General features: G+C 61.7%; 2 protein-coding genes across 5 annotated transcripts; one reads left to right on the plus strand and one right to left on the minus strand.

Annotated features, from left to right (window-relative positions):
- Window positions 1-1,176: 1,176 nt before the first annotated feature.
- SNPH (syntaphilin) lies at window positions 1,177-14,371 on the plus strand. Of its 4 annotated transcripts, XM_027721759.2 has the most exons (6): window positions 1,177-1,281; window positions 1,447-1,504; window positions 8,067-8,143; window positions 8,887-9,087; window positions 10,748-10,897; window positions 11,776-14,371. In XM_027721759.2, exons 3-6 carry the CDS (start codon window positions 8,100-8,102, stop codon window positions 12,911-12,913), a joined length of 1,533 nt encoding a protein of 510 aa, XP_027577560.1. In that variant the 5' UTR covers window positions 1,177-1,281; window positions 1,447-1,504; window positions 8,067-8,099; the 3' UTR covers window positions 12,914-14,371. The 4 variants fall into 4 exon arrangements, with proteins under 4 accessions (XP_027577560.1, XP_027577558.1, XP_039240842.1 ...); XM_027721757.2 differs by lacking the exon at window positions 1,177-1,281 and having other exon boundaries at window positions 1,443-1,504; window positions 8,002-8,406; XM_039384908.1 differs by lacking the exon at window positions 1,177-1,281 and having other exon boundaries at window positions 1,450-1,504; window positions 8,002-8,406; window positions 8,986-9,087.
- On the minus strand, window positions 14,240-17,184 carry SDCBP2 (syndecan binding protein 2). Its single transcript, XM_027721760.2, has 8 exons — window positions 16,483-17,184; window positions 16,312-16,387; window positions 15,975-16,078; window positions 15,641-15,802; window positions 15,237-15,412; window positions 14,989-15,160; window positions 14,774-14,865; window positions 14,240-14,682 (listed from the first exon to the last, which is right to left on the minus strand). The coding sequence occupies exons 1-8, from the start codon at window positions 16,534-16,536 to the stop codon at window positions 14,628-14,630; spliced, it is 891 nt and encodes a 296-aa protein (XP_027577561.1). The 5' UTR covers window positions 16,537-17,184; the 3' UTR covers window positions 14,240-14,627.
- Between the last annotated feature and the right edge of the window lie 554 nt (window positions 17,185-17,738).

Consider the following 17,738-nt stretch of genomic DNA (forward strand, 5'->3'; position numbering starts at 1 on the left):
ACAAAAGGCAGCTGGAGGCGGGCAGGAATAAATGGGAGATATATATATACACTGAAAACAGTCTGTGTGTCGGGATTAATGAGGTACAAATCATGCAGGAAATAGCGCTGGAGGAAAGACGGGCATGTATTAACCAAACAGGTTTGTCAGAACTCCAGAATAACTGTGGGGGTGTGACAAAGGGAGCTGGGAATGGCTGGGAAGCACAATGGGCCTCAGGTCCGGACCCAAAGCAGGAGCTGATTCTGCTCTGACCGCACCGACACGGGAACGTTTCCCTCCATGATTCCGTATGTGGACACACACAGGTCGGATGTTACCTGGGTGTATGTAACACGTGCATCTCATGCTCCTGGTCTCCACGGGGGTGTCCGCAGACGACCTTGGGCGTTCCCGGCCGCGGACACCGGAGCAGAGCCAGACCCGGTGCCCTCCTGCTCCCCCCACCCACCCACTCACAGGCTGCAGGACGTGGCGCGGGGGCTCCCGAGACGCTTCCTCATGGAATAATTTGGGAAGGTTAATCTCGACAGCTACCGCAGGAAGCGTGTGGGCAATGCCATGAGTACCTGGGCTGTGCTGGAGGACGTGCTGTGCCGTGCCGTGCCAGCCTCCAGCCTCATCTCCCAAACCCCCGGACCCCAGGAACAGCCCGGGGCAGCAGCTCGCTGTGGCTGATGCTGCTTCTCCACCCCAGCCCCGGCAATTCGCGCTCACCCAGAGCGGATGGAAATAGGGCAGAGAATTCCAGTTATTTATTGATTTTACTTTATGAAAATGCGTCACTAATTTGGGGCAGGGATCTCCTCAGAGCTGGACTTGCTAAAATGAAAATTACGACGCCGATGGGACTCCAGGGGCCGGGTGGCCGCAGAGCGGGGCTGCCCCGTCTCCCCCCCTCCCCTTCCTCCTCCTCCTCCTCCTCCTCCGGGGTTACGCGGGGCGAGGAGCTCAGCGCCACAGGGCGCAGGGCTCACCCGGTCCGCGGGGCTCCGCCGACGGGGAAGGACCCCAAAACCGGCTGTTTTCTTTTTTGAGGGGGTTACGCCCCGGCAGAGGAGGGTTGCCATAGAAACGGGGGGAAACCCGGCGGGAGGGGAGGCACCCGCGGCGCCGTCGCTTTAAGATCGCAGAGGAGGGAGCAAATTACGCAGCTGCTCGGCTCATCCCTCCCTCCCTTCTTCATCCCTCCCTCCCTCCCTCCCCATTCCATCCCTCCCTCCATCCCTCATCCCTCCAGCGCTCCCGGCCGCCCCGCCGCACCCATGAAGGCCGGCGCAGGTGATGGAGGCGGGGGAGGGCGCGGGCAGCGGGGGGTGGCGCGGGGCACCGCACCGGGCACCGCGCCGGGCACCGCGCCGGGCACCGCGCCGGGCACCGCGCCGGGCACCGCACCCGGCACCGCGCCGCCGCCGCTCACCGCCCGCTCTCTCCCTTCCCCGGCAGGTCGCTGAGCCCCCTCCGCCGGCGCTGCCGCCCCCGACATCGGCGGGGCCCCGCGCAGGTGAGCGGTGCGGGGCGCGGTGCGGGGCGGGGGGCGCGGTGCGGGGCCGCCGTGACTCATCCCTTTCTGGCTGCAGATTCGGAGAGGGGAGGCGGGGGGCGCAGCACGGGTCTGCCAGCGCCGCTCCGCATCGCGGGGGGTCAGAATGGGGGGCTTCCCGGGGCACAGGGTTCTCGGGGCGGGTCACGGATTAGGCCCGCAGCGCACCCGCATTGCGTGTGCCAGACCCCCGCGGCACACACGGCAGGACCGTATTGCATGCACCGGAGTCCACGGCATGCACCAGATCCCCATGGCATACCCCGACCCACACTGCAGCCACTTGGACCCCCCACCACACCCACCAGTCCTGCTTCACAACCCCGGACCCACATTACATGCACTAGGACCCACACAGCAGCATCAGCCACACATCGCGCTCACCAGACCCACATCTCATGCACCTGACCCACATCTCATGCACCTGACCCTCCCTACACACCCCAGACCCACATCACATGCACCAGATCCTCCCCTGCATGCCCCAGTCCAACATCACATGCACCAGACCCATATCAGACCCTTGTCACATGCATCAGACCCCATCACATGCATTAGACCCTCCCTGCAAGCACCAGACCCTCCCTGCAGACCCCAGGCCCACATCTCATGCACCAGACCCTCCCTGCTTACACCAGTCCCATGTCACATGGATCAGACCCACATCACATGCACCGGACCCTCCCTGCAGACCCCAAACCCCCCTCTCCTGCACCAGACCCTCCTGCATACACCAGTCCCACGTCATAGGGATCAGACTCTCATCTTATGCACCAGACTGTCCCTGCAAACACCAGCCCCATATCTGCTTGTGCAGCATCCCAGTGTGTCTCTGGCTCCGTGGGGCATTGCTGGAGCTGGAGCTGCTGTGCAGTTGACATTTTATTACTTAATGGCTTCATGCTCCATCTCCAAAGGGACACGAAAACACCCGAGTGGGCTGAGCCGGGTGCTCTGTTCTCTCCTCCCCGCAAGGTCAGCGCTGTGGTTGTCGCACAGAACCTGCTGCTGGGCGCCTGTTCTGCTTATAAAATCCTGGTGTTCCCACCCTCCCTGGGCAATGGACACGCCGTGCTGTGACCTTGTGCCAGAAGGTGCAGATCCCGGTGTCCAGGGCTGCGGGGTCCCAGGGTGGGGGTCAGAGGGGCAGTGCCCCTGCTCCCACCTCGGCAGCGCTGCAGAGGGCTGAGGCAGGAGATCTGGTGTGTGGTTAAAGTAGGCCATTCCAGCGGTGCGGAGACCCAGGGCTAATCCCCCGGCACCGCCGTCATTCCCAGCCCTCTCTCAAGGTGGATGGTGGTTAGGGGAGACCTGCTTCCGCTGCGCCGAGGCACAGAGGGGAGGAGTAGCTGTTGCACTGGAAGCTGGATTTGTCTTCCATGTTTTTGCCTTTGTATCCTGAAGGAGTGGGCTCTTCCTTCTGCTTCCCAGTCCTCAGCTCTGCTCCTGGCAGAGCACCTGTGCAGGATGGGCTGTGCGGTGCGATGTCACCTCCATCCCATCCTGCTGACCTTCCCAGCCCGGGGTGAGACATGGGGTCTGCATACTGGGTGTCCTGCTCCTGCTCTCATGCTGCTACAGCATTTGTCATGGAGCAATTTTCCCATTTCCCCTTGACTCCAGAGGGCCCAGCGAGAGCCCAGACTGTGCCCTCTGATCAGGCACCTTGTTTTTAGCTGGTGAGGGCTGGGAATTGCCACCTCCCCATTTGGAGGTACAGCCAGGTCAGCTGGAAAAGTGATGAACTGCATAACCCGAGCTTTCCAAATGGTCTTTGTTTTCCTGTAATCTCCATGTGGCAACTCAGCATTTTATAACAAACAGGAGAATAAAAGGAGATGCTCCTGCACTTTGGAATGGGATACAACCACTTTTAGCACCATTGATTTTTCTGGTGGTGTTGCATAAACACCCCGTGGGGTTTGTCCCTGCTTGCGCCCTGAGCACTCAGCTCTGCCCTGAGCTGGATTTAGCAGTGGCCTTGGCAGTGCTGGGTTAGCAGTTGGATTTGATGATGTTGAAGGTCTTTTCCAACCTAAATGGTTCTGTGATTCCATGATCTCCCTCTACCCGGAACCCAGGTGAAGCTCTGCCTGCTTTGGGATGAGCCATCTCCACTGGAGCAGAGGTTCCCAGCCTCTGGTGATACCAGCCAAGGTATCACCACATCCTTGGAATCTCCTGAGCAGGAGCAATGCAACCCCTGTATCCCAAAAATCCCCCATGGCAGGAGTAGGAGCACAGACATGGTCACCAGTGTTTGCCCGCAGCTGCTCGGATGGTGCCCCCAGTGCTGACCCCCCTCCTCCATCAGGACTTCTGCCGGCCCTGGCTGCTGGATCCTTCTCCTTCCCACCACAGCCCGGCTGTATCCCAGTCCCTTTTCCATTGCAAGCCACCCCTGGCATTGCTGCTGTCTGGGGACACAGGGCTCTGCCCTACATCAGCTGCTGGTGGTTGGCCACCTCCAATGCTGTGCTTATTTTTAGTGTGAAGAAAAACAGAGGCAGTGTCAGGAAGGCAGGGAGGCTCCTGTGGAGCCCTTTTTGCCCCGTGGAAAAACAAAGCTGTGATTTCCCTCCCCGCATTCCCTCTGCTTTTAATCTTGTTCATCTTGGGAGGCTGGAGATCTCCCAGGGGACACCACGGTTCCTCTCCCAGGTCTCTGCAGTGGGTGAAGCTGCTCTCAGACGCTTGGGCTCGGTGCCACCGTTGCAAAACGCTCCTCACACAGGATGTGCCAAGGGAAACACGGGAATCCGGCAGCGGGCAGGGTGATGGGAGCCTCAACAAAGGAAGCAGTGAGCGAGAAATCTGGGAAAATGTGGCAGCTGCTGGCACAGCAGCGTTGTGCTGAGGGCTGGCACTGGCGGTGAGCCCTGGGCTCTCACACCTTCTCCCATGTTCCCCGTGGGGATGGGATGAGCTGTTGGGGTGTCTCAGGCCAGCACAGCAGCCGGATCCTTCTGAATCCCACAGGAGTTGAGCTTTGGAAGCTCGTCAGCCTGTGGCCATGAAACCTTCAGAGGAACAAGCTGAGGAACCATCGGACACTTCACTGAGCCGATAGTGAGGGTCTCTCCAAGGGTTCCATGGCCCCGTTTCCCAATGGGAAGCACCTAGGAGGGGCAATACCTGCCCAGCCCGGTGTATCACTGGCACAGGTGGTGGATCCATGATGGAGTGGGGAAGTGGCAGGATTGGAGGTGAAGAGGCGTCTCTGCGGGGCAGTGATCCCAAAAAGGAACTGAGCTGCTCTTCCTGGGAAAATCTTCCTCTGGGGCATGAGGCTGAGCCTCAGGGTGCTCTACCTCTGCTCTCACTGCTCTGCCATCCTTTGCCCTTTGCACCACTGTCATGGTGTGATCAGTAGGTGGGCAGAGCCCCAGGTGCCCTCTGTGGCTGGTGGGACCCACCAGGAGATGTGCCCTGTGGTCACCCATGCCAGGACAGTGGCAGTGTGTGGGTCTTGTGCCAGTTCTGCATCCCAGCCCTCTGTGGGGGATCTGCTTTTCGTGCTGTAGCTCCAGTTGTTTCCTTGTTAAGGCTCATTGCTTTTATTTATCAGGAATTCCTCAGGCTAATTCCACTGCATGGAACAAGCCCTGGTTTGTGCTGTTGTTTCTAAAAGTGCTCCCCTTCTGTTCTACATCTGCCAGGAGACTCGTGGGGACTTTTGCTGTTGGAGGCTCCAGGAAAGTGTTGGTTCTGGTCCCCCCAGTATGGGGACAAACCAGTGCCCCCTGATCTTGCTCCAGGAATTGTCCTGACCACCTCTGCTCTGGAGACAGGATGGGAGAGCTGGGGTTGTTCAGCCTGGAGCAGAAAAGGCTCCAGGGAGACCTTGGAGCCACTTCCAGTGCCTAAAGGGGCTCCAAGAGAGCTGGAGGGGGACTTTGGACAAGGGTCTGGAGTGACAGGACAAGGGGGAATGGCTTCACACTGACAGAGGGCAGGATTAGATTGGATATTAAGGAGAAACTCTTTCCTGTGAGGGTGGCGAGGCCCTGGCACAGGTTGCTCAGAGAAGCTGTGGCTGCCCCATCCCTGGAATTGTTCAAGGCCAGGTTGGATGAGGCTTGGAGCAACTGGTCTAGTGGAAGGTGTCCCTGCCCATGGCAGGGTGTTGGAATGAGATGAGCTTTGAGGTCCCTTCCAACCCATACCATTCTGTGATTCTAACCCCCCTCCATGGACAGGGATGCCACCCACTAGACCAGAGTTAATCTTGGGTTTCTCCTTGCCTTCCTAGTGAGGCTCCATTGGTGCTGCAGCAGCTCATCCTGGTCCATGTGATGGGGGTAATTCTGTGTGCAGACCAATAATTTCCTCAGCCTTTAGGAGCCATGCACCACACGGGAAGGTGTGTGTTTGGCTTTGGTGCTGAGTCTGCCCACCCTGCCTGTCCTGGGCAGCCCTTGGGCATGGTGAGGCTTCTGGGGAGACTGAAGTGGTCCGTTGATTCTTTGAGAATAAAGACAGTGACAGTTTATTACCGGTGGTTGAATTCCAGACACCCTGGGTGCTGTGGGAGGCACTGAGCCTCGGCGTGGGCACCAGGCAAGTCTGCAGCAGTGGGAGGAGGAAGAGAACGAAATGAGCTCCTCAGACATAAGGTCAAATCCAGGCTTCCCCACAGAGCCATTCCTGGCTGCGGATGCTGGCAGGGGGTGCCTGGGGTGCAGCACAGGGTGCTCTCAGGAGCCCCAAGTGCTGGACACACACGTGCCATCTGTGGTGCTGGCACTTACTGGTGCTGCGTGTTAGGAGGGGGCAGAGGGAACCCTGTGCAAAGTGGCTTGGCATGAGGGTGACTGCCGTGGGTGGGGAAAGACCTGGGTACAGCTGGGATACCACTGGGTGGGTGCTGGGCACACTGGGTTGATGCTGGGCACGCTGGGTTGATACTGGGATACCACTGGGCTGATGCTGGAATACCACTGGGCTGATAACGGATGTCACTGGCTGCAGGGCCCAGGACACAGGGCTTGGGGCTGTGAGAGGGCAAGGAGTCAACCCCCGTGGCCACAGATCTCCCTAAATCCCTGCTCAAGAGCTGTTGGAGTGCAGGCTGTGCCGCAGCCCTGCATGGCGCTGCTGGAGGATGCTGGAGAATCCTGGAGGATGCTCCTGCTGGCCACGCTTGGTTCTCCATGGATGCTGATTCACGCTGCTGCAGTAGCAGAGCTCGCAGCCACTCAGGAGCAGTGATCCAGCAGGACAGAGCACTGCCTCCCCTTGCCCAGGTCATCTCCTGGCAAATCCATCCCAAGTCGGAGCAGCAGGACCCCCAGCTCCTTCTTGCAGTGTCCCAGGGGTGCTGCCCCTGCCCTGGCTGGGGCTGGGGGTACCCTGTGGCTGCACATCCCCAGCACTTTGGGCTCTTCAGTGCCCTGGTTTGGAGATCGGGGAACAGCGAATCCTGGGCAAAGGAGAGGCCTGGGCTGGGCAGGGTGGGCTTTGAGGCAGCCTGGAAAAAACCACCCTGGGGTGGCAAATGCAAAAGGGTGCACTGGGGTGAGCTGGCTGTGCCCCCCCTCCTCTCCTGCCTCCCCTCTTGTCCCACTCCTCGCACTCCCCTGGAGCAGGGCCAGCAGCACCGGGTGTTTCCTGTCACCCATCGATTATGTGCTGGCTGGTCCCATCGCTCGCGTTGCTCTGCCAAAATCTGGGATAAATGCTGGCATTGTGAATGGGCTTGGGGATGGGGGGAGGGAGGAGCACACAGTGCCCCCATCCCGTCCTTCTCTGGCAGACTGTGAGCACAGTGGGGATCCCAGCGGTGCCGTGGGATGTTTGGCAGGATGCGGGTGCTGAGCGGATGCTTCCCTCACTCCCTGACATCCTGCGTGTGCCCGAGGTGCTGCAAGCCTCTGGATCTGGCCTATTTATTTACAGGAAAGCAGGCTCTGTGGTTCCCGAGGGATTAGCTGCTGCTGCCTCATCATGCAGGGATCTGTTCTCCCTCACCTGATTTCACTGCTGAATGCGTGACTTGGACTTAATTATGGCAAAGCAGGCGCCCATCCCACTGCGGGGAGAGCTGCCTGCCCAGGGAGGTCCAGGGACGGGTGTCAGAGCCCTTGTCCCATCTCTGCCCTGAGTAATGCCACTGCTGCAGGCACCCTGTGTCTCTGTGGCATACTCTCCTTCTGGCATGGATGGGCACCTGAGGGCAGCGGGAATCTTGTCCCGTGTCTGGAGCCTGGTGGGAAAGGAGCTCCAGACCATGGGCAGGCACCTGCTCTGCTGTTCTAAATTAAGAACACCCTCGCCCTGTGCCCACAGCATCCCGATGGGCCCAAGGCATGCTGCATCCCAGCATTCCCAGTCTATGGGAGGCAGGCAGGAAGCACAGCCTAGATGTGCAGGGGATGCTGTCCACGTCTGCCTTGGGACTGGTGGCCCTCGGGCCTACACTGATACCCTGGTGCCAGGGCTCACCTCTCATTTTGCAGGGTTTCTGCCTCCTTGGGGCCGCGTTCCTGCCTTCACCTCCTCTCTCTGTTGCCTTCACCCGCAGTTCCCCGTGCCCAGGACCCGTGGCACCGCGGCCATGTCCATGCCGGGGAGCAGACGCTCGTCCACTGGATCACGAAGGTGAATATGCTGCAACCTCTGGCTCCAGGACCGGGCACCAGCACCTGCAGCCGGGAGGGGATGATCCCCACGCCTCCACCACCAGCTGCCACTTCGCAGCACGAACCCCCAGCCCAGCTTTCGGGGGGTTGCATGGCGCTGCCCACTGCACAGCACTTCCCTGTCCGTGCATGTGGCCCCCTGAGCGCTGCACTCCCCGTCCCTCTGTCCGTCTGTGCCACGGCCAGGATCGACCCCACCGTCCATCTGGGCGAAGGCAGGCAGTGAGTGGTGGAGAGCACTGGGGTTGGGGCAGTGAAACTGGGAGGTGTGTTAGCCCTTGGAAAGTCTCTCCTCGAGCTGAGTGATAGAGGCAAAAAAGGGAGGAAAAAAGCGTTCGTTCCTTTCCAATGTCTCCATGACCTGGTCTGCTGTTATGGAGGTAGAGGCCCAGAATGGGCAGGGAGAAGAGGCAGAGCTGCCCACGTGGAGGTGATGCTCTGGCAGACGTGGCCCGAGCTCTGCCGGGACCACGCTCCCAGGGGACTCTCCAGGGGCTCCCGGGGGGTCCCAGGGGCTCCCAAGGTCCTCAGGGTGCAAGGATGCTGTGCCAGCATCCAGGGGCTGCCACGCCAGGGAGGGGGGAGCGGGTGGGCGTCCCCCCCAGCCCTGCCTTTGTGCCCGTCGCCATGTCCGTGCCATTTTGATCCCTGCTGTTTGTTTTGTCCTTTTGTCTTGTGTGTTCTCGGTGTGGTGGTTGGCAGTCGCGGGGTTTATGGACGGAGTGGCTTTGCCTCCTTCTTTAAGTCTTCAGCGCCCTCAGCCACTCGGCCTGAGACACAGCCTCTTCTCCCTGCCTCCAGGCGCCCCTCGCCCCCCGGGAGGGACACCTACGGCACCTCCTCGCTGAGCAGCAGCAGCAATTCTGGCTCCTGCAAGGGCAGCGACAGCAGCCCCACCCCAAGGTAACCCATCACCCGTGGCCCCAGGGTGGCTGCCGGGTGCCCCTGGGCAGGGGGAGCAGCCCCCCCCTGCTGCCGGTGCCGGTGCCTGGCAGGGACAGGAGCGCAGGGCCCAGTGGAGCGAGGCTGTGCGCGTGGTGGCTGGGGGAGCTGGAGCTGGCAGAGCTGCTGGCGTGTCTCCAAAGACCCTCACTATCCTCCTCCAAACCTCTCCACTGCTGCTGTTGTGTTGTGTCCCTCCCTGTCCCCCTGCCTGCCACTCAGGGACCCCCGTCCTCTTCCCTCCGTCCTGCTGTGGCTGTGGCTTGCACGCTGCACGCTCCCTCCTGCCACTCCCGCACTCCAAGGAGCACCTGGATCCTTCCAGACCAAAGGCACGAGAGCAAGAAGTTCGCTTCCATCCCTTTGTGTTGCCTGGCAAAGGTTTGGCAAGAGCTGGTGGCACCCCGGCTTCTTAGCAGGGAGCTGCTGGTGTGTTTGGGGCACAAACAGCTGGCACCAATCTGTGGGACGAGCACCACCCCCAGCCCCTCAGGCACAGCAGCCCATGGTGCACTGCTCCAGGGAGTGAGGCCCAACTCCTGCGTGTCCCCAGCCACCTTCCAGCTCCCAGAGGTGGAGTCAGTCTGGGAGGGTCTGAAGGGCCCACGGGTGACGTGGTGATCAGGGCCCATGAGTGCTGCAACTGGGGACAGTGGCCATGGGGCAGTCCAAGGCTACAGTCCTGCCTGGATGCTTCTAACATGATGCTTCTGTCCCTGGCCGAAGGCTGCTGGGCTGCTGGCCACCATGCATGGGGGCTTTGGGATGGCCCCCTGCCATGCACAGGGAATTCCCACCACCCTGCTGCCATGCACGGGGAATTCGGTTCCCTCACTGCCATGCAGGAGCCGCTCATTCTGCTCCCAGCTCTCCATGTGCCTCCCAGCCCACCATATACCCCTAAATGTGCAAAACCAGCCTCCCTGACCAGCCCCAGCACTCTACACTGCCCTAGGCTTTGGGCCAGAGATGTCAATTCCTCCACCCCAGTGCCAGGGGTGGCACAAGGAGGGTCCAGATGTGCCGCTGGCCCAGCCTGGAGCAAATGCTGGATGCTCTGGCTTGTTCTCCAGAGGCAGGACAGCCGCCATCTCCAGACCTGCTCCTTCCGAAACCCTTCCATTCCCCATCCTCTGCCTCCATTCCTGATGGGGCTGATCCCACCCTGGGGTCTCCATCCACATCAGTCGTTCCTGGAAAGCTCACTATGGGCACACAGAGACCTCGGTGCCCACCTGCTCCCAGCTCTGCTCATGCCCTAGCGAAATCCCAGCTCCGCAGAAGGCTCAGTGCCCGCCAGTAGCATTAGTGGGTCTAGGAGCTGCACCTACCCTTCTGCCAGCAACACAGCACCTGAGACACCCACCTTGCCCCTCCTGCCAGCACCTGAGACACCCACCCTGCCCCTCCTGCCAGCAAACAGCACCTGAGAACACCTGCAGTGGCCACCTGCCATCCTGCCCCTCCTGCCAGCAGCACAGCACCCTCGGGCACTCATCCTGCCCCTTCTGCTCTCAGAGCTCCTTTGGGACCTGCTCCAACCCGGGAGCAGGTTGGTACCCCTGGGCCGAGCCTGTGCTGACCCTGGCCCTGGCAATGGGTGACATCCATGTCCCTGCAGGCGCTCGTCCAAGTACAACCTCTGCAGTGACAACCATGGGATAAAGCCGCCGACGCCGGAGCAGTACCTGACCCCCCTGCAGCAGAAGGAGGTCTGCATCCGGCACCTGAAGGCTCGCCTGAAGGACACACAGGAGCGGCTGCAGGACAGGTGAGCACGGGAGCAGCAGGCACTGACTCCCTGGCACGGGAGCTGCCAGGAAGGGTCCTGGTACCAGCCATCACCACCTACCTGGCAGCTCCTGTCTGGGACTGGTCCTTCTGGGGGTCTCAGTTCCCAGCACGGCATCTTGTCCTCGGGCTCGTGCCCAGGTACCGAGGTCACAGCTCTACTGTGGCATTGCAGGGGTCTGGCACTGCTGCCCATCCAACCCAGAGCTGCAGATTAGGGGGCCACAGAGCCTCACGTCCCACCTGTGGTGGCTGCGCTCTCCCCTTGCCCCGGTTAAGTCCCTGCCGTGCTTTTGCTGAATTTCAGCGTCAGAGGGTGGCTAATCCCCATCTGCTCCTCTCGGGCTTAGGCATGTCCTCATTGGAATGCCAGCTGCCACACGCCTGCCCAGGGCACCTGCCCACCCCCACGCAGCCCTTGGGAGCCCTGGGTGCTGCAGCCCCTCCAGGAGAAGGCTGAGTGTCACTTCCAGGGATCCTTGAGCATCACTCCCAGGGGATCCCTGAGCATCAATCCCAAGAGTCCCTGAGCATCAATCCTGACAGTCCCAGAGTATCGCTCCTGAGGGTCCCTGAGCATCACTCTTAGGAGCCCTCAGCATCACTCCCAAGGGTCCCTGAGCATCACTATTAGGGCTCCCTGAACATTGCTCCTGAGGTTCCCTGAGCATCCCTCCTCGGGGTCCCTGAGTGTCACCCCCTGGGGTCCTGAGCATTGCTCCCGAGGGTCCTCAAGCCACTGGATCCAGTCACGAGTGTTACTGGGTGATCTGGTTCCAACTCAGTGCTGGGCACACGAGGGCAGGGCTGTCCCCGCAGCCCCCTCAGCGCCGTGGCGGTGCCCTCCCATCTCCGCAGGGACGCTGAGATCGAGGACCTGAAGACGCAGCTGTCACGGATGCAGGAGGACTGGATCGAGGAGGAGTGCCACCGCGTGGAGGCCCAGCTGGCGCTGAAGGAGGCCCGCAAGGAGATAAAGCAGCTGAAGCAGGTCATAGACACAGTGAAGAACAACCTGCTGGAGAAGGACAAGGGCCTCCAGAAGTATTTTGTGGACATCAACATCCAGAACAAGAAGCTGGAGACGCTGCTGCACAGCATGGAGGTGGCGCAGAACGGGGCACTGAAGGAGGAGGGGGCCGGCGAGTCAGCCGGGGGGTCCCCAGCCCGATCCCTCACCCGCAGCTCCACCTACACCAAGCTGAGCGACCAGGGGGCCGGGGACCGCAACGTGGGGGGCTCACAGACCATCTCGCTGGACGAGGGGGCCGACAGTGGCTTCGTGGGGATGGAGGAGGCTCCGGGCCACACGGACCCGCTGGAGGTGGGGGGTGAGCCTGGCACCCGCCTGCCCCCCAACAACACCTACGAGAAGGTGCTGGGACTGCGGGGCAGCGTGGAGGCAGGGGTGCAGGCCAGCTGCATGCAGGAACGGGCCATCCAGACGGACTTTGTGCCCTGCCAGCCCGACCTGGACACCATCCTGGAGAAGGTGATGAAGTCCCAGGCTTGCAGCTTGGGCAGCCCCACCTCCGCCTGGGTCTCCGAAATGGAAGACACGATGCCCGTCCCTGAGCTCGCCAACCCCGCTGGGGCCACGGACATGCTGGTGGCCGAGCCAGATGCCACGACGGCGGGTACCGGTGCTGAGGGAAGTGCCCCCTGCAACCCGGCGGTGCGGCAGCCCCCCAGCGCCAGCCCCTCGGTGGCCATCGCCTGCGTGGCGGAGGAGGAGCTGACGGAGGCGACCGGCTGCGAGAACAACCCTTCCAAGAGCTACTGGAGCCGCCACTTCATCGTGGATCTGCTGGCAGTGGTGGTGCCGGCGGTGCCCACGGTGGCCTGGCTGTGCCGCTCGCAGCGGCGGCAGGGCCAGCCCATCTACAACATCAGCTCCCTGCTGCGGGGCTGCTGCACCGTCGCCCTCCACTCCATCCGCAGGATGGGCTGTCGCCCCGTCGCCAGCCCTGGCCCCGGGGGCAGCGCCCAGCCCTGACCCCCCCGAGGCCCCCCACCCGCCCCCATGGACCCGACTGCTGATTGTAAAACCCTGGTGTGGCACTGGCGGGTGGGATGGGGTGGAGGGGTCTGTGGGTGTGTCGGGGTGTGCTACCCCCTCCAGCTCCTCTGTCCTGGAGGAAGGAAAGGACTGTTGTTGGAAGAGGGGTACTAAGCATCACCCCCTGCTCATGGACATCCCTACCCGTGCCTCTGGCTGCGGGGGGCTGCACCCACCAGGTGGGCTCTCCCTCCATCACACTTGCTTTTTGGTTGTCCCCAGGTTGTCCCGAGGGTCAGCCCTGCCACGGGTGGGTGATGGCAAGCAGCTTCTGGCAGCGGGGAGCGCTGGGGGTGCAGTGGTCCCTTGTTCCAGGTGCAGAGTCTGTCTGTGGGCAGCGGGATGGGGGGATCCTGCCCGGAAACAGGAACCAGCTCCGGAGCGGTTCGATCCAGCTGCCCATTCCCTGGGAGATGCCTCCCCACACCAGGATGGAACTGTGCTGCTGCTCACACATGGAGTGCCCCGAGGAAGCCGTGGGCTCTCCCTCCCTTTGCTTTGCACTATATTCACTTTTTTTTGGGTACAGACTGAAGCCCGGGTGTTGGGACTCTGGCCACCAGACAGCAGGTCGGGGGCCTCTCGCAGTTTTGGCAGCGGTGATGCCGGTTATCCCACCATGTGCTGGAGCTCGGATGCCTTTGCCGGGGTGCGGGCAGTGCCGTGCAGGCAGAGCCAAGCCCTTTGCCCCCCTGGCCCACCCAAATCCCCGCTTTGCTGGTGGCCTCCAGAAAAATGCCTTTTTTTTTTGTTGTCGAGACGCAAAGACAGCGAGGATTGCTCAGCGGGGCTGTTGGGGCGCGAGACTTCAGGCTCCCCCCGGGCGTGCCGCGCTCCCACCCCACGAATGTCTGTGGTTTCTTCGTGACTTGAACTAACAGTGTTTCCCCCCACCCCAACCCAAGCCCACTCCCCCACCCATGGGTGCCACTGGCCGGGTGCCCTGGGAGCTGGTGATGCTCCACACACCGGCACCCAGCGGTCCCTGCGGGGGCACGAGCCACATCCCGTGTGCCCCACGCTTCCCTGCATCCCCCATCCGCCGGCTCTGCCTGTGCTGGGGGGCAGTGGGGGGCAGCAGCTCTTCCACCAGCCCAGCACCAGGTGCCGGGGAAAAGATCTGGGGAGCAGCAGTGTCCAGGCAGCCGGGGCAGGTGTAAGCGGAGCTGGGATATTCGCCTCTCGTGCAATGTATTTGTGGATCTGTGTACACGTCTGTTAGACTATCCAAAGCTTTGCCAAGAAATAAATGTAACGATTATATTTGAAAGACAAATCTATATAATATATTTTTTAAATACAGAACTGAAAAAGCTGTAAACCCCCCTTTTCTTGTTTCCCCTGTCCTGTACTCACTCTCTGTGGTGGATGTAATAAACGTCGCTGGGTCTGTGTCTGCTTTGGCTGGAGCCAGCCCTTGGCGTCCACCCTGAGGGGGGCTGGCCTGAGCAGGGACAGGGGGACATGGGGACCCTGGGACAGGACACCTGCCCCACCCCTTCTGAGGAGAGGAAGAACCACCCAGCAGCCACCAGCCTCTGGAGCGATGAGGAGATTCACACTAAAAAAGCTTCTTTTCAGATGTTGTGGGGTCCCCTCAGCAGCTCCTCCCAGCTTCCAGTGTCAGCTCCCCAGGAAGGCAGTGATGGCATCACAGGTCAGGGATGGAGTGGTCCATGGATGACTTCACCAGCCCTGATGAGAGCCTGGGCAGAGGGACAGAGGGAGAGGAGATCAGTGAGGGGAACCCAGGGGGCCTTGTGGGGTGTGGGGGTCCCTGCAGCCCCACATTCTCACCGTTTGACCATGTGCTCGTAGATCACAGTGGGGATGATGGTCAGTGTCACCGCATTCCCAGCCCCTGCCAGCACCTCCGTGAGCTGTTTATCCTGTGGGGGAGAGCAGGGAGGGGTTGTGGGGTGCCCAGCTTTCCTCAGAACCCCTGCAGCTTCTCTGGCCACACCCTGAACTCCCTGGGCACATCCTGTGCCACCAGCAGGGCACAGCCCTACCTTCATGCCGATGACGTTCTGGCCGTTCACCTCACAGATGCAGTGGTGGGTGAGGAGCCCATTGCGGGCAGCTGAGCTGTCCTTGGCCAGCGACACGATCTTCCCCTTCTTCACCACGATGCCGATGTGGCCGGTGCTGTCCTTGTGCACGGTGACAGTGCGCTGGAAAGGCCTGTGGGAGAGCAGGGTCAGTGCTGCCACTGGCACTGCCACCACCAGCACTGCCACCAGCACTGCCACCCGCTCACCTGTCCCTCACCACCATGACGATTTTTTCGGGGTTCGCCTTCTTCAGTGCCCGCTGTGCCTTGTCGCTGCTCCAGCCCGCGCAGTTCTTGCCGTCGATCTGCAGCACCTGGTCCCCGAAGCGCAGCCCCACCAGCGCCGCTGGCGAGTTGGCCTTCACCAGCTGCACGAAGATGCCCTGGGGACACAGAGGAGCGGTGGCACGGTGCCATGGAATGCCGTGCCATGCCCTCTGCACCCTGCTGTGCTGTGCTGTGGCACGCTGTGGCATTTAATGCCACACATTGCCGTGCCATGAGACACCGTGCCGTGATACACTGTCACGATTATGCCACGAGTGCACCACGTCACGTCGTGCCACACTGTCCTGTGCTGTGCCCAGCCCCGTGCCAGCCCAGCCCCTCACCTGGTCGACGTTCTTCAGCTGCAGCCCCGTCTTGCCCCGCTCATCCTTGCACAGGTGGATCTCCCGCACGCCCGGCTTGATCTCTGCCCGCCGCAGCCCCACGCTGTTCCCGGTCAGGGGGGCAACCAGCTGGCCTGGGGTGGGGCCCACAGGGGTCAGGGCCTGTGGTGGAGCCAGGAGTCAGTGGGAATGGGGGGGACACGGGGCCCTGTGCACCTCAGCCCTTGGGGGGTGCTGCATGCCCTCCCTGGGTAGGATGCAGACCCAAAAGGACCCCCACCATGGCACGGGGACCCCATGCGGGACAGGGAGAGCAGCTGGCTCAGACACCTACAGTGTTGTCCTCTGGGTGCAGGTTCTTCTGGATCTCCTCGCTGGAGAGCGTGAGCCCCATGTAGTTCTCCAGCTCGGACAGGTTGGGGTACAGCACGGGCAGCTCTGCGGGACACACCGAGGGTGATCTCAGCTCCTGGGGTCCCCTACCTACGGACATTGCCACCCTCCAGCCTGTGAGCCCCCTGGGACCATGGGCCAGCAGAAAGAAACCCTCAAAATTCCATCCCCCACCCACGTACTGAGTTTTGGGGGATCTCAGCTGAGTCCCCCACATGGTGAGCATCACCCCCCCAGGCAGCCCCTGGACAGGGTGAGCTGGTTGTGCCCCACATTACCGGTGCCCGAGGTGAGCTTTGGCTTCTCCGTGACCACTGTGGTGGGGGGAGTCCTCACCCCAGCAGCTGCCTGTGCCTGCCAAGAGATGGGGTCTGCTCAGTTCTGTGCCCCCCACCCTGTGCACCCTCCATTGGGGTCTGCTCACCCCCCGGAATGCTGCTGGCACTGACCTGCAGGACCTGATGGCCCTTCATGTCCTCCAGGGAGGGGTAGAGCGTTGCCATCGCTGCTGCTGCCTGGAGACAGGGATGGGGCAGTTCAGGGACTGGGGTACCTCTCCCCAAGCATCCCCCTCCCGGCCCAGGTGTCCCAGACAGGCTGTCGCCCAGAGCCTCTGGCGTGACTCAAGGCTGTGTCACCAGGGCCGCTACTTCCTGGTGGCTGGGACATGGGTGGCTGCCAGGCACAGGCACCTGGGCTTTGCTTTCCTGGTGGCAGGTCCCACTCCCCATGTCCACCTGTCCAGTGGGGCCATCCCAGCATCACTCAGACAGAGGAGTGGGATATCCCATGGGAACAAACCCTGTGCCTCCCATCAGCCCCTCTGCTCCCCATGTCCACCTGCCCTGAGGGACCAGCCTGGCATCATCCAGGCAAGGGAGAGGGATATCCCATGCTTCTCTGCCCCCCATTAGCCCCCTCTGTCCCCAGTGCACCTCATACTGTGCCCAGGGTAAGGTTGCACTCCCCCAGCTCTGCCCCACAGCATTGCCTTCCCCAAAAAGTATCATCCAAAACTGGTGGGTAGGGGCCAAATCCAGATCCAGCTCTAAGCCCTGTGGGAACCAGGCAGGATCCCACCCACAGCTCGGGGATGGCAGCAGCATCCAACGGACAAGACTGTCCAAGCCCAACCCTGGCACCCCTGCACTCACCTGCCAACAGCTCCCAGATCCTTGTGACACCCTTTGCTTGGCCGCTGGATTTTATAGCCATGCCCAGCCCAGGGAGGGGCCAGGCAGCCTCAGCTGATTGCAGCCCAGACAGATAGGGCATAGGTGAGGAAGAGGAAGTGGAAGGTGAAGGCAACACTGAGCAGGGCCCTGGGGACAGGGATGGCTTTCTATGGATTTGGGCATCCTGGAGGAGCAGGGATGAGCCTGTAGCACTCTCCCCCCCACACTGCATCACCCCTCCTGTCAGCCCCAGCATGTGGCTTGGCCCCCCCAAGGGGGGGCCCCCCACCACACCCCATCCTGGGCTCCACAGCTCTGGGGGATGAAGGGGATGCCCCACCGTGAGCCCCTGCGTGGGCGGGTGGCTCCTGCTGACACCTCACTGCCCGGGCACGTGGGGCTGACACAGCCGTGACTGGGATGCCGTGTCCTGCACCATTCCAGCTGTCACCTGGGACACGTGCCAGGCATGACAGCCCCGTGGGAGTCCCACACCACAGGTGGAAAAACTGAACCAGTGTGGAGTTCAG

This window comes from Pipra filicauda, unplaced genomic scaffold (assembly GCF_003945595.2).
Source record: "Pipra filicauda isolate LSUMZ 115617 unplaced genomic scaffold, ASM394559v2 scaffold385_size793830_pilon, whole genome shotgun sequence".
Lineage (NCBI taxonomy): Eukaryota > Metazoa > Chordata > Aves > Passeriformes > Pipridae > Pipra > Pipra filicauda.